The 20965-nt window shown below is 33.6% G+C and overlaps 1 protein-coding gene across 1 annotated transcript in view; it reads left to right on the top strand.

Annotated features, from left to right (window-relative positions):
* The window catches only part of Tmem47 (transmembrane protein 47), a 28010-nt gene extending 7463 nt beyond the window's left edge, over positions 1 to 20547 (top strand). Inside the window, exons 2-3 of the mRNA XM_047537154.1 lie at positions 7387 to 7527; positions 17156 to 20547. Of these exons, the coding sequence (XP_047393110.1) occupies positions 7387 to 7527; positions 17156 to 17334 (320 nt within the window). The 3' untranslated portion in view covers positions 17335 to 20547. The remainder of the gene's footprint in view (positions 1 to 7386; positions 7528 to 17155) is intronic.
* Positions 20548 to 20965: the final 418 nt, after the last annotated feature.

The raw sequence follows: 20965 nt of genomic DNA, 5'->3' as shown, positions 1-20965 counted from the left end.
CAAAACACAAGTTTTTATTAAAAAAAATTGTATTACCCTCATTTTTAAGATCCCTAAGCCAAACATGCACCATAACACTGCCATAGTGATCTGTGAATGAAACCTGGAATCTATTCTTAGCACCACCCGGTGACATAAATAGAAATGACTTCTCCTCTCCATTTGCCTGTCTTCTCACATGTACCCAGGAAGTTACTTTCATTGAAACACATTAATTTTCTGGCAACAGGTAGACATGATCCTGGTACACAGCCAGCTCATCAGTCTGTGTGCCAGGTTCTGTGGGGTGGTGAGAGTAAGGGGATGAATGAAACAAATATTATCTTGTAAACAAATTAATGAAATAAATGTACAAAATACTAAAAGGAGGCAATAGAAGTTTTACTTCTTTAGAGAAGTTTAAGAAGGAGCTGGCATGCTTGACAGTTTTATCCTTCCATATTTCCTAAAGGGGTGTCTTAATACTGACTGTAGGTGGCTCTCTGGCAATCTACCCTTTTGATTATTATTAGCTGTCCTATACCCATCACAAAATCTTAGTTACTTAGAGGAAGGTCACCCACTACTATTCCTGGTGTGGGTTTTCTTCTTCCTGCTTTTCTCAATAACCAAGTTTTTCACATTGTAACCCTCTTAGGGTTTTTTCCAACCAGTGGGAAAGAAACAATTTTCAATATGCCAAACCCATCACAACCTTATAGAAATACCATAATCTGAAATTACTGTAGAGAAACACCAGTACCATTAGGTAATGTTATCATTACATGATAGTGAAAGCTTTGTAATATAATTCATGGTAAGAAACAACAATCATTAGAAGCAATGGTATTCTTTATGTCTAAATATTATAACATGCTTTAATGGCAAGGTTCCTTGCTAAGTTCTGTATATAGTAGTTTTATCAGAGGAGGATAATACGTTATGGTATTTATGTTACATTTCCACTGAGTTTTCTACGATAGAATTCTGTGAAGGAGGGTTTGAAATTATTATGGGTCAAAAACTAGTACCCTGTCTAGCAGTTTTGAACAGCAAGGATTTTCCCAAAGTTTGGCAAAATTGACCTGAACTTTGGTCATTAGAGTTATTCTGTCACATATTTGAATGGTTGCCTTATAGCTTAAAATCGGGTTGACACTGTACTTTTGATGCAGTCCTAGTTTGTGAATGGCCCTAAAGAGAAGAGCTGAAAATTGTTGCCAACTTGGTTAACGTGGTTATCTAAAGCAGCAGCTTTTACAATAATCCACTTCATTTTGTGTAGCCCAGTGCATATGGTATCCATATTGTTTTCCATTTTATAAAATACAAATAGTTATTTGCCTTAAGTATTTGTTAGTATGAAAAAAGTGTGATTTTGATATCATTTGTTTGAAAAAAAGAGATGACTTTTAATTATTATTAAAGTTGAAATCCTAATTCTTTTGGCTGCCTTTGTGTCCACATAATGAAATAGTGGAAAATTAATGTAACATTGATGGACTTAGGTCTAAATGCAACTTAACCAAGAAAACAAAATTTAAACTGCCTTAGTAATTCAGTTTTCCACTTCATTTGCCACATTCAGACTAACTTGGAAAAGTTAAGTATATCGTTTGATACTTCTGGAGTTAGTCTATAGTTAGCTTCTTTTACACAAAATAATAGCTTGATTTTGATTCATTTATCATGAGTATATGACCTTTCTATCCAAAATCAGAATTAATGTAGCATTAATTCTAAAATAAAATCTTGTTGCATTTGATAAAAATAATTAAATGCTATTCTATTCTTTTAGACAAAATGGACTGGTTGGGACAAAGACACGATCTTCAGTAAAGACATGGATAACTTAGGGAATGTTAAGTCTGAAGTATTATTCTGTAACTGAGCTTCCCCCCACCCTGACTTAAGCAAATACCATCCTAATTATTTCCAGTTCCTGATGATAGAAACAGATTGGCAATACAGAATTAGCTTTCTAAGTTCTCACCAATTAAATTGAAATGTTTTGCTATAAATATGTCCTATGTGAGAATAAAGATATTTAGAAGAACTGAATATTTTCTTGAAATGAGTAAAAATTATCCATTTTGTTAGGTGAATTAGGGAGAATTTGTGGATAACTTATGAAGAGTGGTGTCAAGATAATATGTAGAGATGATCTAGTGAATAATTTTAGTTGCAGTTATGAATAGCATTTTAATTAATGTAATTTCCTTTAGGGGGGTCAAAGATGAAGATACAAGTGCCTATCTGACAAATTTGAATGTGATTATAAACTTTTTTTAATTCATGTTTTGATTTGTAATGGGAATTATAGAAATGAGAATCAGCCATTAAAACCATGAATACACTGAAGGGATATCATCCACCCAAACAGTGGAACTTGTTTTTATAGGTTAAAAAAAGTCTTCATTGCTTTTTAATTATATCTAATTTCCTAAAAGAAGTATCAATTGTGTGCTTAGGGATTTACATATAGCAGAACTAATCTCAGCATATAAACAATTCTACAGAGATAAATAAATTAACCAGTGTTTGATAAGTTAAATGTTTGGAAATGAGATGGATGGAGGAGAAAAGCTTTAGGCACTGGTGTGTGGTACTCTGACCTTGACTCCAAAACGTGGAAAATGTACCCTCATTAAGATTTTTGCCTTTCCCGAAAATGAGTGAATTTTGACTTTGAATTCCCTGAGGAAAAAAGAGTTTTTAATGCAGCCCATAGAATTTTCATAATGCAGTGGCTATTTCAACCTAGTCTCACATATTATACTAAGTCAGCCAGCTTAATTCTGCAGAATACTAAAACATTTACAGACATTGAAAACTCTTATGCCAGCTAATACAAATACCTGGAAAGAGGATTCTACTTTAGTTCCTGAGTTGCATATTAATGTTGAATTTAATGTTATATAGGGATGGCCTGGTTTTTGTCTTGTTATTGTGGGATGATATTATAAATGTACTTATCTTTAACCTCAGCTTCCCTAGGTTCAGTTCCAGTGCCTCTGGTGTGATACTGTGTCAGTTTTGCCAAAATAATCTTGAGGGAACCTGACATGTAATATGGCAGCCTCATTTCAGGTTTGGTTTCCAAATCTAAAACATGCTTGCTACCCTGCCCCTCCGAGCCCTCACCAGCTTATAAACCAAGGCAGTATCTTATTTCCTCAGAACTCATTACCACCTCTTCACCTACATCTTGGATAAATTTAGATTTCCAATCTGCTGGCCTAACATTGAACAATGGCCAGTTTTAATGTGCAGAACACTGCAGTTTGCAAAACAGCACCATGGCCATTGATGTTCTGCAAGACTGGATTATGTTTACTGCTTTACTACAGTGTAAGTACATTACTTACAAGAAATATGGAAAACTAATGCAGAATAATAAATCTGTAAAGACTCTTTAACACTTTATCTGACTAAATACTGGGGGACTACGACTGATACAGAAATGAATTGATTATGAGAAATTAAAATACATGACGTTTTTAAGAAATGGGGGTGAAAATTGAGAATTGTATATCATTTTAATTTGTTTTACAAATACTGAATATGAGGTAGCAAATACTGGCATGCAAAACTTAATGGAGAATCCCTTTGGGTAGAGATACATTTTCTGGTCATTATTATATTTCTGTAAAATTCCCCAAGTGCTATAGAATATAACAAAACATTTTATATGTATATATTCTTGCTAAATCTAGTATTGGGCTTTGGTTGAGTAATGGGAAGCTCAGTCTATTATTTTTATGGCCATTACTAGGTGTCTATAAAATATTTTTCACTTTTTTTTCTTTTGTTCAGTAAGAAAGAGGAAAATGGTAACCATCCAATCTGCACAGTTTCTGACTCTAGTTCACCTGTCAGACTGACTCTAATGCTTGAACAGTGAATTCTGTTTATATTCTGATAGAGACAGGATGCCACAAACCCTGTTCTCAGCTCCAAAATGCCCAGGCTGAAACTTGAAAAGCACCCTAGGCCTCCTTGTCTATGATAGCCTTATTTAACCACATTCTTTACTTTCTAATTGAGGTTAAGCTGGGCAGCTATTTAAACTTTTGGTCCTGCACAACCAGCCTGAGTGAGTCCTTCCAAGTGTATATGACAATAATTCTAAAACTTAGCACTGTCCATTAGTGATATAGTCTCAGTATTCCAGTCTAAGCCCAACTTCTGGCTAGGAGATGGCATTCATGGCCCATTTCTAGTCTCTATCGGAAAATAAAACAGCTTCTCTGAGTAGCCGAAGCTCAGGTTGTAGATCAAAGGGAAGAGTAGGTAGCAGTGCCACAGCAGTGATGATGCTGGTGACTTTTCTTGTTGATGATGTATCTAGAGTGACTTTCTCATTAGCCACAATCTCAATACTAAAAATACAGAACATTTAGTAGAAAACACGAACTGCTTGTGTTCACCTACTTTTTAGAAATATTTCCTGTGCTGCAAGGGATTCCTAATAAGGTTCTAGTGCCTTTAATAACTTTATTTTCCTGGTGCTTTCTACTGTGGCATTTTATTGGGTCTCCATATGAAATAAAGTATTGCTATTTGGAGAAAATTCAACACTGTGTGAAATTAGTATGTATTTTTTGCTGTTTTCCATTACTATTTTGGGTAAACATCACCTTGTAACTCTGTATTACTCATCTATCCAAATTGACTTCATTATGTGATGTTTTTATTGTTTGAGAGGCCTTTACCTGGGGAAAAAAAGTCGAACATTTGAAAATGAAAGTATTGACCAGGAAGCACCAAATAATAACCTAGCCTGTGGTCAAAACTAGCCTGCCACCTGTTTTTTGTAGATAAACTTTTATTGGAACACAGCAATGTTAATTTGTTTACATATTGTATATGGCTGTTTTCATGCTACATGGCAAAGTAGAATAGGTACAACAGAGACCATGACCAAAAAAGCCAAAAATTATTTATTTTTTGGCTCTTTATAGAGAAAGTTTGATGATTTTTTTGCTTAGTCTAGCTATGTAAGTTGAAAACAAATGTGTATCATGGTTTTAGCTATTCTTTGAGTCTATTCTAAGATCGAGAAGAGTGACCAAAATTATAACTGATTTGGGGTTGGAAGTGAAAATAATGAAATGTATGACATTTTACGCATATTGTGTTATGAGAAAGAGCTCATCAGGAAAAAGTAACTTATGGTAGTTTTATCTTAAGATATTTTAAAATGGGTGGGTATTTGGTTTTATATTGATTTAAAAAAACTAACTCTTTAAAAAGTCTTATTTACATAAAATAATTTATGGAAAGTTGTTAAAATGATAATCATTTTATAAAAGTAATAGTATTAATTAAAAAAGTATCCAGCATAGGTGTTCTTAACCAAACTCTCCAGGAATTTCACTGAATGGATGGATGGGTAGATTTTATTCTTTTCTTTGTACCCTATATTCTTTGATATAATTAAACTTTGATTTTTTTCTTTCAGAAATTTCAGCTTATACACAATTTTCCAGAACAATTTCCATTATGTTAAATAATGTGCTATGTATAAACTCTTCCAAAGAAATTTAGAGACTTCCAAGTGTAAGGATTATTCTTTTGGCTTTTTAAATTCAAAGCTACATGCTGTTAGGGAATAAAAAAACCATAGTATGGCTATCCTTTTAACTTCTAGTTGAAAGCCAGATACACGATTGTTTGAAGTTATATGGCTTTCTTACAAATAGATGGCATAAAACTGCTTTCTACTTTTTTTGTGATTCATCTTTATATTTTAAGAAGTGTGGATTTGTTCTATTTTCTCCTTATTTATTTGTTTCCTGGTTGCTGTGCAAGTTCTAGTTAAGTGCTAGTGAAACATTCAGAATTTTTTAGGAAAGGATGTGGAAAGTATACTTTGGCAGTTAGTTTTCCCTTCACTGCCACCCCCCATCCCCTCTCTGTGCTACTGGTGCTTCCAGGGCTTCACACATGCTAGGGAAGTACTCTACTACTGAGCTGTACTAACAGGATCTTACTAATTTGTCCAGGCTGCCCTTCAACTTGTGATCCTCCTGTCTTAGCTCCCAAGTACCTGGTATTATAGGAGCCCACCACCATGCCTGACTACTTGGGAAAACTTCTAGAGGAATCATTTTAAAAGGAAGCATCAAAATATCATGAATCTGCACTTTGACTGTAAGATGTTGCAATTTAACGATAGATTAAAATCTATTTGCATTTCCTGCATATACATTACACTGAGGGCCAGAAGAACGGAGGCTGAGACTGAGAGCCACCACTGTACAGTGTGCTGCTTTGCACAGTATCATTTTATGTGATGCTTGCTAACTTGTGTAGTGCTTTCATAGTTTCACATTGCTTCTTCTGATAGAACATTCTACCTTTCTTAGGAAAATGGGCCAGTTTTCTGTCATACCATAACTACATCTTTATTTTTTATAAGAAATGAGAACATTCATTTGAGGTGTACTTTTTACTAAGTGTGTGTGTGACTCAGTTGATGTATCCATGAGACTTGCGTATAGTAAGTGGTCAAGATAGGCTTACTGTTTCTTCTATGCATGAAGAGAGCAGTTGAGCAGCTATTTTAGAGTCCACTTTGGCTCCTGAGGAATACTTAATTTCAGAAACTATTCCTGTGGTAGTAAATCTAAGAGTGAGATAAGAATGGAATAAAAGAGAGGAGAAACAAACAAACAAGCAAACAACAAATCCTCCTGAATTGGGGAATTGTTTTAGTGGTTGCAGGAAGGCAAATAAAAACTTGGAGAATTTTTATGAGGTGAAAGGCAGCTTTCTAAGAAGGAACAGCACTAAAAAAGAAAGTATTACTGCCACACACAACCACATGAATGAATTTCAGAGACTTAAAAGCCAGACACAAAAGAGTTTGTAACATTATTTATAAACAGGCAAACTAAACTAATACGTGGTAATAGACGTTATCACTAACCCAGGTGGGATAGCAGTTATTGGCTGGAAAGGGACTCAAGGGAACTTTCTTGGTCCTTTAAGATCTTAATCTGGATGGTCATTACATTGTTATATATTACTAATCTTCATCCTTATTTTCTTGACTTAAGATTCGTGAGCTTTATAGATCAATAAAAATTTAAATCTTAATACTGAAAATAGATCATGGAGGGGACATTCTTTTTAACATGAACGCTTAGTAGAGTCCATAGAAAAAAAGCATGACAAACTCCTAATCTAAAAACTCTGCTGAGTTTAGCATAGGAGACATTTCTGAATAAAGACATTAATATTAATTTTTGTTGCAAAACATTTCAAACCCCAGAGGATGCTTAGCGTGCAATAAAATCACATTTGTTGAGCTGCAGCAAGGTGAAGTCTGCTAAGTTAGTTCTGTTGATTCTTTGAGGACTTAATGCTTAAAAGCAATGCCTTTCTTTTTTTTCCTTCCAGACTGGCAGATTGCTACTCTGGCTTTACTCTTGGGTGGTGCTGCCATCATTCTCATTGCATTCCTGGTGGGTTTGATTTCTATCTGCGTGGGATCTCGAAGGCGCTTCTACAGACCTGTTGCTGTCATGCTTTTTGCAGCAGGTAAATATATTCATTACTTTCAAACCAGTATTAAAGTTTCATGAACTTTTCTACCATCATCTCTTCTCATATAGAAGCAGTATACGTTTCCTATATGACATAAAAATTGAGAAGCATTTGTTATATTTTAAGGTAAATTGGCCAACGACTTATCATATTATCAGTTTTTAGCATGGTAAGCATTTCACAGAGCACAGTGGTAATTTCTAAACTTTGAACTCAAATGTGAATAAATAATACATCTTGTCAGGGCTATTGCCTTAGATGTATTTACCAACAGTCTTTTTTCCATCCAGTTTTTTCCGCTTTCTACTGCCCCCTTGGTGATCTTAAGGCAGCATCATTTTTTTTCTGACATGAAACTGGAAAAAAAATTCCAAAATGTGCACCCTTAAAGGCATACACCTCTTTGGAAGTAACCATGGTTATACTGAAAAATCACCACACAACCTGAACCATCAGACAGGTTAATTATATGAAGTCAATTTTATGTTCATCTATTTAACAATCGTCTTTCTCTGAAGTGTAGCTTGAATTGAAATACCAACCAAGGTAAACCAAAAGACAAGAGAGCTGTGTAGAAAAGGGGCTTGTGGACTAAAAGCCCAGTACATTACTTGATGAGTTTTAATTTTCATTTATAATAATATCCTTGAATATATTATTCTTTTTGACTCAAACTGAGATTCTTGTGGTGCCTTCAATTTACCCTGTCAATCATATGTGATTTGAAGACTGAAAAATAAGCCCCTCTGGCTGTCAATATTGAAGACACTGACAAAACCATCTAGACTGTTAGATGGATTTTTAAAAGCTGTTTAAAGGTTGGAATAGATGAAATTTCTCAGAATATTTAAAGGGTAGTTTGAGCTAAAAATGTAAAATCCAAAGTGTTCTGCTGCCCCCTGCTGTTTGTCTTCATTTTCTTATACACATGAAGAATGGTCAGAATGTCGATGTCATAAAAACAAAGGCCCAAAGGGCTGAAGAAGTTCAGAATTACATCAGATTCATATATTTAAGTGACTTGTTCAAGATCACATAATAATTACTGACGGAGCTGGGGCTGGAAGACTAGTGAATCTTAAACTAGTGGTTTATTCATTACTGACTCTCTCATGCATTCATTGAACTATTTCTTGGGTACCTATTATGGAAACATGGTATTAACACAACTGTAAAATAGGCCAAAATATCACTGTAGATACTTTCTAATAGCCTAAAAAGCATCATTTCGGGAAATATTTTTAAGATTTAGGTAGTGACCATAGTAATCATTACTTTATTACTCTGGCATGCAATGAAAGTGTATTGTGAATGATTTAATACAACATGAAGATTCTCCTAAAGAGCCATCACTATTCTCTAGTCTATTTTTTGGTTCATGGATTTACATGGCTTTCTATTTAGAATGAAATAATTTAGATTTATCAAGTTTAGTATAAGTTTGTCTTTGCAGCTAGGCTTTATTAGCATAATGATTAGATAATTGGTTATAATAGTATTCATGATAAAGTCAATTCAGTTCATATCTAGTTCTTTAAAACTAGAATTCTGTTTCAAATAATTTTTTGAATATGGAGACATTTCTTATTTTAGAATATTAGAGATATTATAATCTTTTATAAATACCAATATTATTGTGGTTACCTAGTTACTGTTCCATTTAACCTATAATTTACTGCATAATGGAAAATGCACAATCTATAAAAAGTTCATTGTTGATACCACATATTATAAGCATGTTTAGAATATTAACTGGAAGTTTTCAGATTTTTTTTTAAATACCTGTGTGTTTTTACAAATATAGAAAAGGTTATGAAAATAAGTACTGGGTGTAATAGAAAATACATTGTAAATGAATGTAAGTTAAAGGTGATGGATTTGGCCAAAATAAAAATTTTGATTTAGCTCTAACTGCTACATATAGTATTGTTTTTAAAATGATGAGAGGAATTCCTACAGTAAAATTCATATATTGCTGTTCTACCCTCTGAGACCTAAAATGAGCATTATATTACTACATTTTTAAAATGTACATGTACTGAGAGTTTAATTTACTCTTTCTCATTTGACACTGACTATGGACATATTTTGAAATAACCATTAGTTTAGTGTTCATGGTACATATAAGATAAAACTGATTGTTGTAGCATGTCATGTAAATTTTTCTCTCTTCCATTTGTAAGAGCATTAAAGAATTACCTGTATTTGATCTCTGGATAAGAAAAATATTCATTATGCTTAATAATCTATTATTGATTTCTGCTTAAGATGGGAAAAGTTAGAAAATCTGCCTACTTGAAACAATGCCAGCTAAAGTTATGGTTGTCTATTTTTTTTTTTTTAATTTTGCCTTTTATTAAACACACATAATTCTTTCTGAATGTGAATTTGGGAACATTTTCCTCTTTTACATATCTTGGTCTATTTGTAAATGGTCTGTTTCTCTTCTCTTTTCAAAATGTTTTTGTCTCCAAATAGCATCAAGCTTTGTGACAACAAGCATTATTTTGGTGGTCACACACATAGAGAATGATTTCTGTCTCAAAAAAGAAATGTTTTTTTCATCTTTTGCTGAGACATATAGCACATAAATTCAATACAGACATGTCACTGCCACTTGGAAACATCTGCCCAAAAGCTACATACTTAATCCTGTACCATGTGCTGTGCCTGGTACTCAGATGCACTCGATAAAACATTTCTGAATGAATGCTGAAAAAATGACAAAGGCATGTGACTTATAATCTGGTAGGGAAATACAAACATGTAAACAACAAACTGTAATTCATGTTTTTAAAAACCATTTCTATTGTTGGAACTTATGAAGCAGCAACTTTCACATGACCATATGTGAAAGTACCAGAATATCTCAAAAATAATAGTTATCAAAGAGATTTTTTTTTATTTTTAATATTTTATTCATTCATTAACAAATGTCAGGCACCTAAAGTATGCAAGTATAATATCTTAACATTAGATAATAAATTCTAAGGGTTTTTTTCCCCTGAAAACTGATGACTGAATCTTATAAAGACAGGCAAAGGAATTTTAAAGATTTTATCTCCTCTTGTTCTTGAGGTCCTTGATTGTGGCAGGGGTTGGGTGGGGCAGGGGCAGCTTGTTAGCTGCTTGAAAAGTTCCTAGTAGAGAAAGAGCAAACCATCATATAGCCTATCTAAACCATTGCCCCATTTTCTATAACTCTCTTACCAGTCCTAGAAATCTAGATTTCAGAACCAGATGTTATCTATGATAATAATGCTTATGATAATAATAAACTAAGCATCTACCATATGCCACAGTGTTAGACACTTTAACATGTGCTATTTTTGATATAACAATCTTAAAATTAGGTACTTACTTTTCCCATATTATCTATGAAGAAACAAGTTCAGAAAGGGGAAGTAATTTCCCAGAGTTACCCAGTTGGTAAGTTGGAGAACCAGTTTACATTCAGGGCATCTATCTGAATTGAAAACACAAGTAAAGATTGACAAGTCTTTTTTTTTTTTTTTCCTTTGACCAGTCATCTTTACTTGGGTGGGTATCATATATAGACAAACCAGAGCAGAATCACCCTTGATTTTAAATTCAGCTACCAATTATGTACTATAGAGTCCATCCTATAACTCCAGTTGTTCCATCTCAGGAGTAACACCTGAAGGAAGTCAGCAACTTGAGATGTCCAAAGACTATCTGATCAGTGCAGCAGGACTGAACCATAGTACATAATGAAAGCTTTGTGTGTTTCCAGTATAGTTTACTCTAAAGTATTTTTCTTTTAGAATAGCTGTCAATGACAGGATATGACATGATTCTGAAAACTGGCATCCAGTTCTCTTTACTAAAGACTTGGTAAAATTGGAGGGATTGTCTTTCTTGGATCTCTTCTTTTATTGTCTGGTTTTGAACTGACTGGAGATCATTTTTAAAACCCACAAGGATTTAGGATGTTTTCTTTTTCCCCAAAGCCTTTAATACAAATTACAGAATATTTTCAGTCTTTTATGATTCAGATTTTTAATAACATAATCTCCAATTACTGTATTATTAAAGATGCTTCCTTTTTGTTGTATCTGTAAAAGCTTCCTATGATTATTTATGTGGAATGGCGACATTGTTTTCCAGGATCCTGCAGCTTATTTCTTTTTCTTTTTAAATTTTTAGTTGTAAATGGACACAGTACCTTTATTTTATTTATTTATTTTCATGCGGTGCTGAGGAGCAAACCCAGTGCCTCACATATGCTAGGCAAGTGCTCACACCCCTCCTTACCATCCTATAAGTTAATATAAGATGGCGAGAGTCGCTTGAAGTCTGGATTTTAGCAGAAAAGTCAGTGGCCAACTTAGATTTCAAACTTCTAGAGAATTTATACTCACAGATATTTAGATTCTATTTTGCTTTCCATGTACCAATATCAAGGTATACTTTGGTTAGTACAATTTATGGTATCACTGCCCAATAAGTAATTTCATACAACTACTACTACTTTTAATAGTTATAAGAAATAGATAGCTTTGTGGACAAATCTCTTTATTATTCAAATTATCATTTCCTTTTTGTAAATCTATATTTAGGGACCTGGCGGGAAAGGCCTGTCAATTCTGCCTTAAAATTTTCTCTTAAGTCTGTACCATGTCTTTATACACCACCATTATTGACTTTGTTGAAGCTACACCTGTTCCTCAAATGACACATTTCAGATCTCAGTTTGTCTCCCCCTACTTCCTTTTATTTTTCTCTACTAATATCTGACTTAAAATGTCTGTGACTCCTTTTCCCTTTCCTAGAATTTAGTTTTGCATTTCTTTCTTATAGTCTCTCTTTATATTCCCTGACTTTTCCATTGATGCCACCTTAATAATCACTATACACAGGTACCTAGGCACTGTCTGACACACTAGGGGTCCCTCCTTCTCTAGTGTCTTACCTATTTAGTTTGCCTTGCACAAAAACACCTGATATATTTCTGAAATCTGGTCTTGTCATTTGCCACTTTGGTTTCCATAGAGCAATCCCCAAGACAAGGGATCAAGTGTAAATACTTTATTTGGTAGATTAAAATGAGGGGTATGGTAAGGGATATGGAAAATGAAACAGGGTTGGAAAGGCAGCCAGTAAAGGGAACATTACCAAGCCAGTTGTCACTCAAAGCAGAAGCAGCTGGAGCTTAATCTTCCTGGAGAAGTTACCTCAGTAGAGGACTAGGGAGCAGGGTTGTTTGTACACCAAATTCTGGGAGTCCGTGGTAAGGGGCTTGGTTGCAATTGAGGGACAGCAGTGTTCATTTTCCAGAACTTCTGATCCATCCCTCAGGCAAAGTAGCTTTAGCGGCCAGAGGAAACTTAAGTAAAAAAATTTAAGTGCTGACAGTTGGAAGTCAGGATGGCATGTACTGAAGTAGTGAGAGCATTTACAATTAAAATAACATCTCACATGTCTCCCTGGAGAAACAAAAGTCTATTGTTTTATGATACACTAAGGCTTTTATAATCTGAATCAAAAAATTACTGTGCATGTATCCTTCATTCCACCCACACGAATTATCTATAGGTACACCCTCTTATACCTCTGATTTCATGCAAACTGCTTCTGTTTCCTAGTTGTCTTTTCATCTTTCTCTTCTGACCAGTTCCTATCCGTTCTTCCAGAGCCATTTCAAGCAGTGCTTCCACTCAGAAACCCTCCCTTCTCTAAGCAGGATTGGAGCTTGGTTGATGTATGTTGAATGGATTATAAAGAAACATGTCCACTACTGCTGTTGAACACATTGATTTGTACTTAACTGTGTGTCCCCATTATCATATTGTGAAATGTCCAGGTCAAGGACCAGGTCCTCTCTGTTTCATTCTCTTCACCTAAAGCATGGTGGACACCTAATAAATGTTTGTTGAAATATTCCCATAGAAGAAAATATTGAGTGTTTCAATATTGAGTGTTTTGAATATTTTAATATTGAAAATATGCACGTAAAAACACAGGAATTAGTAGCTTCAAGTTCCTGTCATGCTTCTCTCCATATAATTTTGTAACCAGTAGTTTCATTGTCCCTTTTCAAAAAACCAGGGAGAGCATGAATGAACCCCAAATTCATTTTAAATTTTGAAATTTTTCATAACTGCCTGTGTCATCTATGAGGCCACACACAGAGAATACCACAGCCCGTGCCTATTATGTTTCTTTGATTCATGGTAAAATAGAAATTTAGTATTGATGGCATTTTCTTGAATTTTGAACTCTAGTCCCTGTTCCCTTTGCAAAATTTATGAAAGACAAGGAGGCATTTTTAACTACATCCATGTATTTTATTAAATGGAGAAAATTATTTATCAATGCAGAATTGTATTTTTTATTGCATGCATTTTTCTCTAATTCCAGAGAAAGTAAAATAATTCAGAGGCATAAAACATTTTAGGGTAATTTTCTTCTGGCTTCAACACAATAAAGGTCTGAAAAAGAAAGTATGCCACTGGAGACTAATGCAGTTGTATTTCTGCTTTTTCACTATAAGGAAGTTATTATTATATTATACCATGGAAGCCAAATATTGGTTAAATAAAACACATTGAAATGAATATTAAATGCAGCATAGGTAAACTCCTTACCTCAGGAACTGGCTGGTTCTCAAAAGAAGCATTGTAATACTTTTAGAATATAATTCAGTTTAGTTACTACTTCTGTGCTCAGATTCCTCTAGCAATTGCCTGTCACATTTAGAATAAAATCCAGACCCCCTAACCATGGTTCTCAAGGCTGTTTGTGACCCCACTGGCCCTCATGGGGCTTTTTTCGGTCTGCACTGCAACCACAGTGTCCTTCCTGTTGTTCCAGTGTACCAGCTGTGTTGGTAGTTGGGCACTGCCTGTTCCCTCTACCTGCAGCACTCACTTCTTGCTATATTGACCTGTGCCTCCATTTTATTTCATTCCGGTCTATGCTAAAATGTTCCTCCCCAGAGGGGCCTTTTCCCTTTGTCCTTTATTGATCTAAAAGAGCAGCACTCATCCCTCTGTCTAGTCCTACTTGGATTTTCACGCTTCCCAGCAGTACCTGCCATTGTTATCAATATTTATATACTAATGGGCTGCCTGCCCATGGCAATAGCATCTGTCTCCTTTGTTATCAATAATGCCTTTAAATGTATCACTTTAGAAACATTCAGATACTTATTGAATTATGAATTTGTTGAATGAGTAAATGAATTACTATATCTAACTCACATTCCTATCTCAATCATATCCTAGAAGGATCAGCCATGATTTGACTAATAATCAGAGTATAGAAACCAAAGGAGAAATGCCTTTTTAAAAACGTGCTTGGTAACTGGAATTTTTTTTTCTGTAGTTCATGGTTAATAACAGTTGACTTTTTGTAAGTTTTAAGGCATTTAAAATGGGAAAGTTCTCTTTCCCTCACAAAGGCACAAAGCCAACTGATTTTTTAAAATTAATATAGATTGTATGACTAGAAATAGGTGAAGTGTGGGTTATATAATATGCTCTCAACTGAATCCTGACAATGACCTAAAATTTAGTTTCTAAGACTTTTAAGCTAAAAACAGGATGTGATTTCTATTTTGGATATCAAGAGATTCACTTTTTATGTGAACCTATTTATCCATCCACTCTCAGTAGTAACTTGGAAGTGTGGCAGACAGATAGGGGCTTAGAGCAATGTTGAGCTACAAGGCAAAGATGTTTGGAATTATTATATATTTGGTTCCAGATGGACCCCTTATTTCCTAGTCAGGTTCTTATAGAAAGTAATATTTTTGAGGAATCATGTCCTTGTGAATTTGTTGTAGTTCCTCAGTTTTATGCTGCCAGAGATCAATATTTGTTAAGTAGCTTTTTCTAGGAATGTTAATCATATTGACAAAATGATTCTTTACAAGCCCTAAGAATTGATGAGAGTAGATTATAAAGCATAAAATTTCAGTTTTATTAAACATGCTATCCACACTGCTGCTCTTTTAAAAAAGTTTAATAAACTATTTCAAAAGATATATCCATCTGTTTTATATATATGTATATATAGTTTTATATGTATAAAACTATGTCAGAATTTGTTTTTTCTTTTTCCTTAATTTTTCCCTTAATTATTCACATTTTTATTCTTGAACTTGAGAAATTTACAGCATTTTTAGGATAAATTAAACTCATGTTAGCTAAAAAATTTGCTTAATATATCAGGGGTTAGCTCTTTCCTTTTGTGTGAAGGTCCAGAAAACAAATATTTTTTGTCTTCATGGGCCATTTCATTTTTGTTGCAAGTCAGCTTTGCCATTGTAATATGAACAATACATCAATATCAATGGATGAGCATGGCTATACTCCAGTAAATCTTTTTTTAAAAAATCAAGCACTAGACTAAATTTAGTAGTTTGCCATTCCCTATTATATATAACAGTACCCTATATTTTTAAGGAGATGATTATCTATTTCTTGAGGGTTAAAACTATAATATACTAGAGAATGAGGCAGATCCAGCCCATAAATTCTCATTAAATCAATTTAAATAAAATATAAATTATATAATAATGGATCCAAAAGGGAGTTATGAATTTTAAACAGATGACACCATCTCTTGTATAATCCAGCATCTCCTATATAAAAATATCCACAGGATAAATGCCATTTTAATTTTAGGTAGTTTAAATAAAACTTTCCTTCCCTTCCATTCCTGATTAATTGTTTATATTATTTTGTTAGATATGACTCATCACATTTCCTCTTTGGTCCTGGCTGGGAACTAAGAGCTAACTAGGAAATAAGGGCTAAATTTTGTGCTCTTCTGTAGTAGCCATCATTATCCAAAGTTTTCAGTAACATTAGCTTCTATGCATTCTCTGACAGAAAGTAGGTGGGAAATACATGTGTAAATATCATCTGTTAGATCCAACAGAAAGGGTATAATTAGTTGTTGTTTCTTGACAAAGATGATTTTTGAGCCTCTTTTTTTAAAGATCAGAAGCATGAACTAAATGAAAGGAAAAGAATGAAACTAGTTTCAGATCAAAGTAATAGGAAGAAACTCATCAAGGTAGAACTTTCTGGAGTATTGGACTGAGTTGGATGCAAAGCAACAATGAAAACAGAGGCACATCTTGGATGAATTCTGAATGAATGTAACTGATTAATCAGGGGAAGAGAATTTCGATTCCCTAGTTCCTCAAGCACATACATAAATAACAAAGGTTTAAGTTTGCATTGAGGTCACTGTTCTTAGGGTACTATTTACAGGTTTTGTATAGTAGAACAGTTTAGTTTAACTAGTACTACTTGCTACTATAGTGATAATTATATATGTATTTTTAAGGAGAGAGTCACTACTTTGTATGCTCAGGTAAATTATTACATTGTACTAATTGTATCTTCAAATACTAATGATGATACACTAATTATTAATAGGGTAATTCTTACTGTATTATGAAAGAGTATTTAAACAAAAAACTTAATATTTTAAAGTATACCATGTAGAATAACCAGTATTTTAAATGTTTTGGCTTTTATATTTATTTGATTAAAAAGTAGTCATTATACATGTATCTATTTATATGTTTATATTGTTTTATTTCCTGTAAGTAACATTTTCTAATTTTTATTTGCTTTTCTTTCAGTTGTTTTACAGGTTTGCAGTCTGGTCCTTTACCCAATCAAGTTCATTGAAACTGTGAGCTTGAAAATTTACCATGAGTTCAACTGGGGTTATGGCCTGGCTTGGGGTGCAACTATATTTTCATTTGGGGGTGCCATTCTTTATTGCCTGAACCCTAAGAACTATGAAGACTACTACTAAAACCAAGTCTCAGATTAAAAAAAAAAATAGAAAAAGCAACCATCCAGCAAAAGATTTACATCTGCATCTTTTCTAACTCACTATTTTCTAAAACACTTGTGGAGCATCAAGCAGTTTGCTCAGTTGATTTAATATCCTTTGCCTTTTGGCTGTCAACATCATAACCAGCTTTTACATTCATTTTAGGGACCTGCACAAATTAAGAGAGCTGATTAGATGTAGGCAAATGCTGCAAACTTCCAATATGTTCATGTCATTTTTCTTGAAAAGTGAAGGGTCTGTATGACAGCAACCATTGTGAGAAACTAGTTGGAATGAGAATTGCCTGAATCTCCTATTGCCTGCAGGGGAGCAGCTGGCATAAACAGCATTTAGAAGTTCCTTTGTGCGCTGACAAGGATTCCACTATTAGAGTCCTTATCACCTGCTTATCCCACCCAATGATTACATTGGCTGTTGGTTATTTGCTTGAGTGAGCTCTTGTAAAGTGAAAGCCCTTCAGCATCTAATGGGAGTTGTGAATATAACTGGTTAATGGTACACATTCCACCTTCAAGAATACCTTTTTAATGGGAGGTTATGCTTTGGCAATTAGCATCTCCCTGGGAAGGAAGTCAAGACTTGGAGACATATGCTTTTCATTATGTGATTAGATATTGTGCCTCAGCCCCATCTAGAATGGGAAGAAATCGAGGGTCTCTGCTTTCCCTGGGACAATCAGAAAGAAATATGCATGAGTTGCTTTTTTACCCTTTAAATCATTTACCAAACATTGCAGCAAACAATTATGTATATGTAACAAGCCTAAATATTTTTATAGAACGTGAACCATTAGTATAAATGGTAATAAGTTATTCCATAACCCTCCACCTACATTTACTAATTACACATAAAATTAACATTTGCTCTAGTGAAGTGGATTGAAACACTAACCTTGTACACATTGTTAAGAGGCTTAGATTGGTATTCACACTTATTTACCATACAAAATTATATATACCTTAAAGCTTTTGCTCTATGTTCTGTACTGTTTCACTGGAAAGTGTTAATAGAATTGCCTAAGAAGAAAAATTGAAATGGTGTTGATCTCAAAATTAATGATTCTCCTGTAAGCACTGTAGTTTAAAAGAGAGTAGCAATTAGAATGATCACTTTGTGTAAAATTCATTAAAATAGAAGGCTGCTATTTTTTGCAAGTATTTTAAATGTCTTCATTTAAAAAAATAGTGATAGATTTATATAAATTTCTTGATAGAGAAGTAGAATTTGTTTGATTTTTCACCTGGTCCTCTAACATTAACTGATGGGCTAACTGATTTGTGCACACAATTATATTGGGTTTATGTTAGGGGAATCATTTACTGACTATTTCAAGGGAAGGAAATATCAATACTAGGTACTAAGTTTGCAACTAATCTCTCATTGCAAGCTTATGTTAATTCTGTTTAATATACAAATTTGGATAGTTTAATTATGAACCTATTTTTATATAAAATATACAATTCTACTATAAAACTTATAAATAATTATTTTTGTTAACAAAGACACTAAAACAATATGTTCTGGTTTGGCCCTCTTGCAGAAAGAAGCATTGGAAAATAAACTTAAAATGTTCCTATGTGCTACTGTATTGCAAAATCCATTAAAAGTAGGACCACATCAATAGTGTTTAATAATTTGCTTTACCTCCCAGAACAGAGTTCTGCTTTCAGCTTGTCTTAAGAATGGCTGCCAAAATAACAGCCCTCCTCCCTTCAAATAAAACTATTTTATTATTCAAATGCCAAAAGGCCACATCTTGTGAATTTTCTATAGAATCAAAAAGTAAATATGAAGTACCAGGTTTATTATTATGAGGTTTAGTAGTGATAGATAAAAGTGATTAAATGTTTCCTAGAGAGAAGTCTTTATAAAAGTATATGATTCTATAAAGAATCATAAGAAACTATGAGATGAAATTTTCAGAAAGGTATTAGTATTATCAAGTATTTTGAAGCAGTTTTCTTGAGAAATAGTAAAATCTGGGGCAGACTGTCTTGCAGTTAATTGTGTATTGTCAGAGCAGCATGAGAAATATATTTGGATACGGATTTCAGCTACTAAACATGCTCTATTGTGAGATGTCTTTATTCCTGAATAATGGAAGTACAGTACTTCGGTGCTGACATCAATGAGGCACTTTCCTTGGATCTAGTGGAGGATGCAGTGTGCTGTTAGACCAATATCATTTTTAGAGTCTAATCAAGTTTTCATTCTCTTGTCAGTATGGCAGGCTGGATAGTGACAGAATTATGTTATAGGTTGAGGCATATATAATTGCTGTTTATTGAAAAGTAGATTTCTTCTGTAACTTTTTACTTTCCTCGTGAGAGCCCTATAGCCCTATGCTATATTTCTACCATCACTAATATTTGGGAGTGTTTCATTATTAACAGGCTTAGTACAACAAGAAAATTGTCGCTCATCTGAAATAACTATTTTGTCTATCAGAATAAACATGAGTGAAGTTTTCACTTACATTAACATTATGTCTTTGTGGCTTTAGGTTTGTTTGATGTTTTCATAAGCAAAATTGTTAACCACAAACCCATTGTTTATCTTAGAGAAGTAATATATATACACACATGCATATCATAAAAGTACTCAGCAGGGCTAGTTATTCGGATTTCTTGCACAAGTATTTAGCTTTTTGTAAGTTCAACATGTAAATTTTAAAGTCATAAATAGAGAGACCTATGTGTTTGAAATATAAATGATATATATGGATTAGCATGTACCTGTATATTATTAAACATGCAATGAATTGACTGGTAAGTGATATCTAATTGTATGGCTAGCAATGTAATTTATTCAGACTGTATTTTTGTACAGAGCAGCGCACACTAACCTATGCCTCTGTGTCCTCTTTAATGCCTAAAACTGTGCCTAGAAATTTCATCTGTCTTAAAAAATACAATATACTTCATGCTGTTTATGCTGTTAATTTCTCTACTGCTATTCTATATTTATTATTTTTAAATATGACATGTTTACTACTTAAATATGAATTTATGTTATCCTGGTTACTTTTTTTTAACAGTCATCTGGGGGAAACCTGTTTATCACTCCAGTGATTTTGAGTTTGCGGTTTCACGATCAGTACATTTCATGATTTTTGTAGTTGACATGAAGTTATCTATGTGGAAAAAATAAAAATAAAAGTGGTTTCACTGATGTGGTCTGGTTTGTGTCTTCTCTACTGTGTAAACCCTTTAGACAGGACTTCTAAATTACATGTCTTCAGTTCTTTTTCTCTTTAAAATGTATTTAGAAAACCCAGGATATGTGACAAATCTATTTTGTTTTTAGAATTTTTTTAAGTGCTAGAGATCAAACCCAAGAACTCACACATGCTGTGCAAGCACTCTACTACAGCTACATCCCTAGTCTCCAAAACAGGATTTAGAATTTTTTAAAAGTTTGAATTTTTCCCCAAGATCTCTACTGTTTTCTGCACCTGAGTTATATGAACAATCATTGATAGAAGTGAGGAATATTAAATATTAAAGTTCTTTAAACTTTCTGTTTTAAAATGCACAGAAAGGAGATGCAGTATAGACTTTTTTTCTACTCTATAATCACACAATTAGGA

This window comes from Sciurus carolinensis, chromosome X (genome assembly GCF_902686445.1).
Source record: "Sciurus carolinensis chromosome X, mSciCar1.2, whole genome shotgun sequence".
NCBI lineage: Eukaryota > Metazoa > Chordata > Mammalia > Rodentia > Sciuridae > Sciurus > Sciurus carolinensis.
This window is presented reverse-complemented; position numbering and strand designations above follow the sequence as displayed.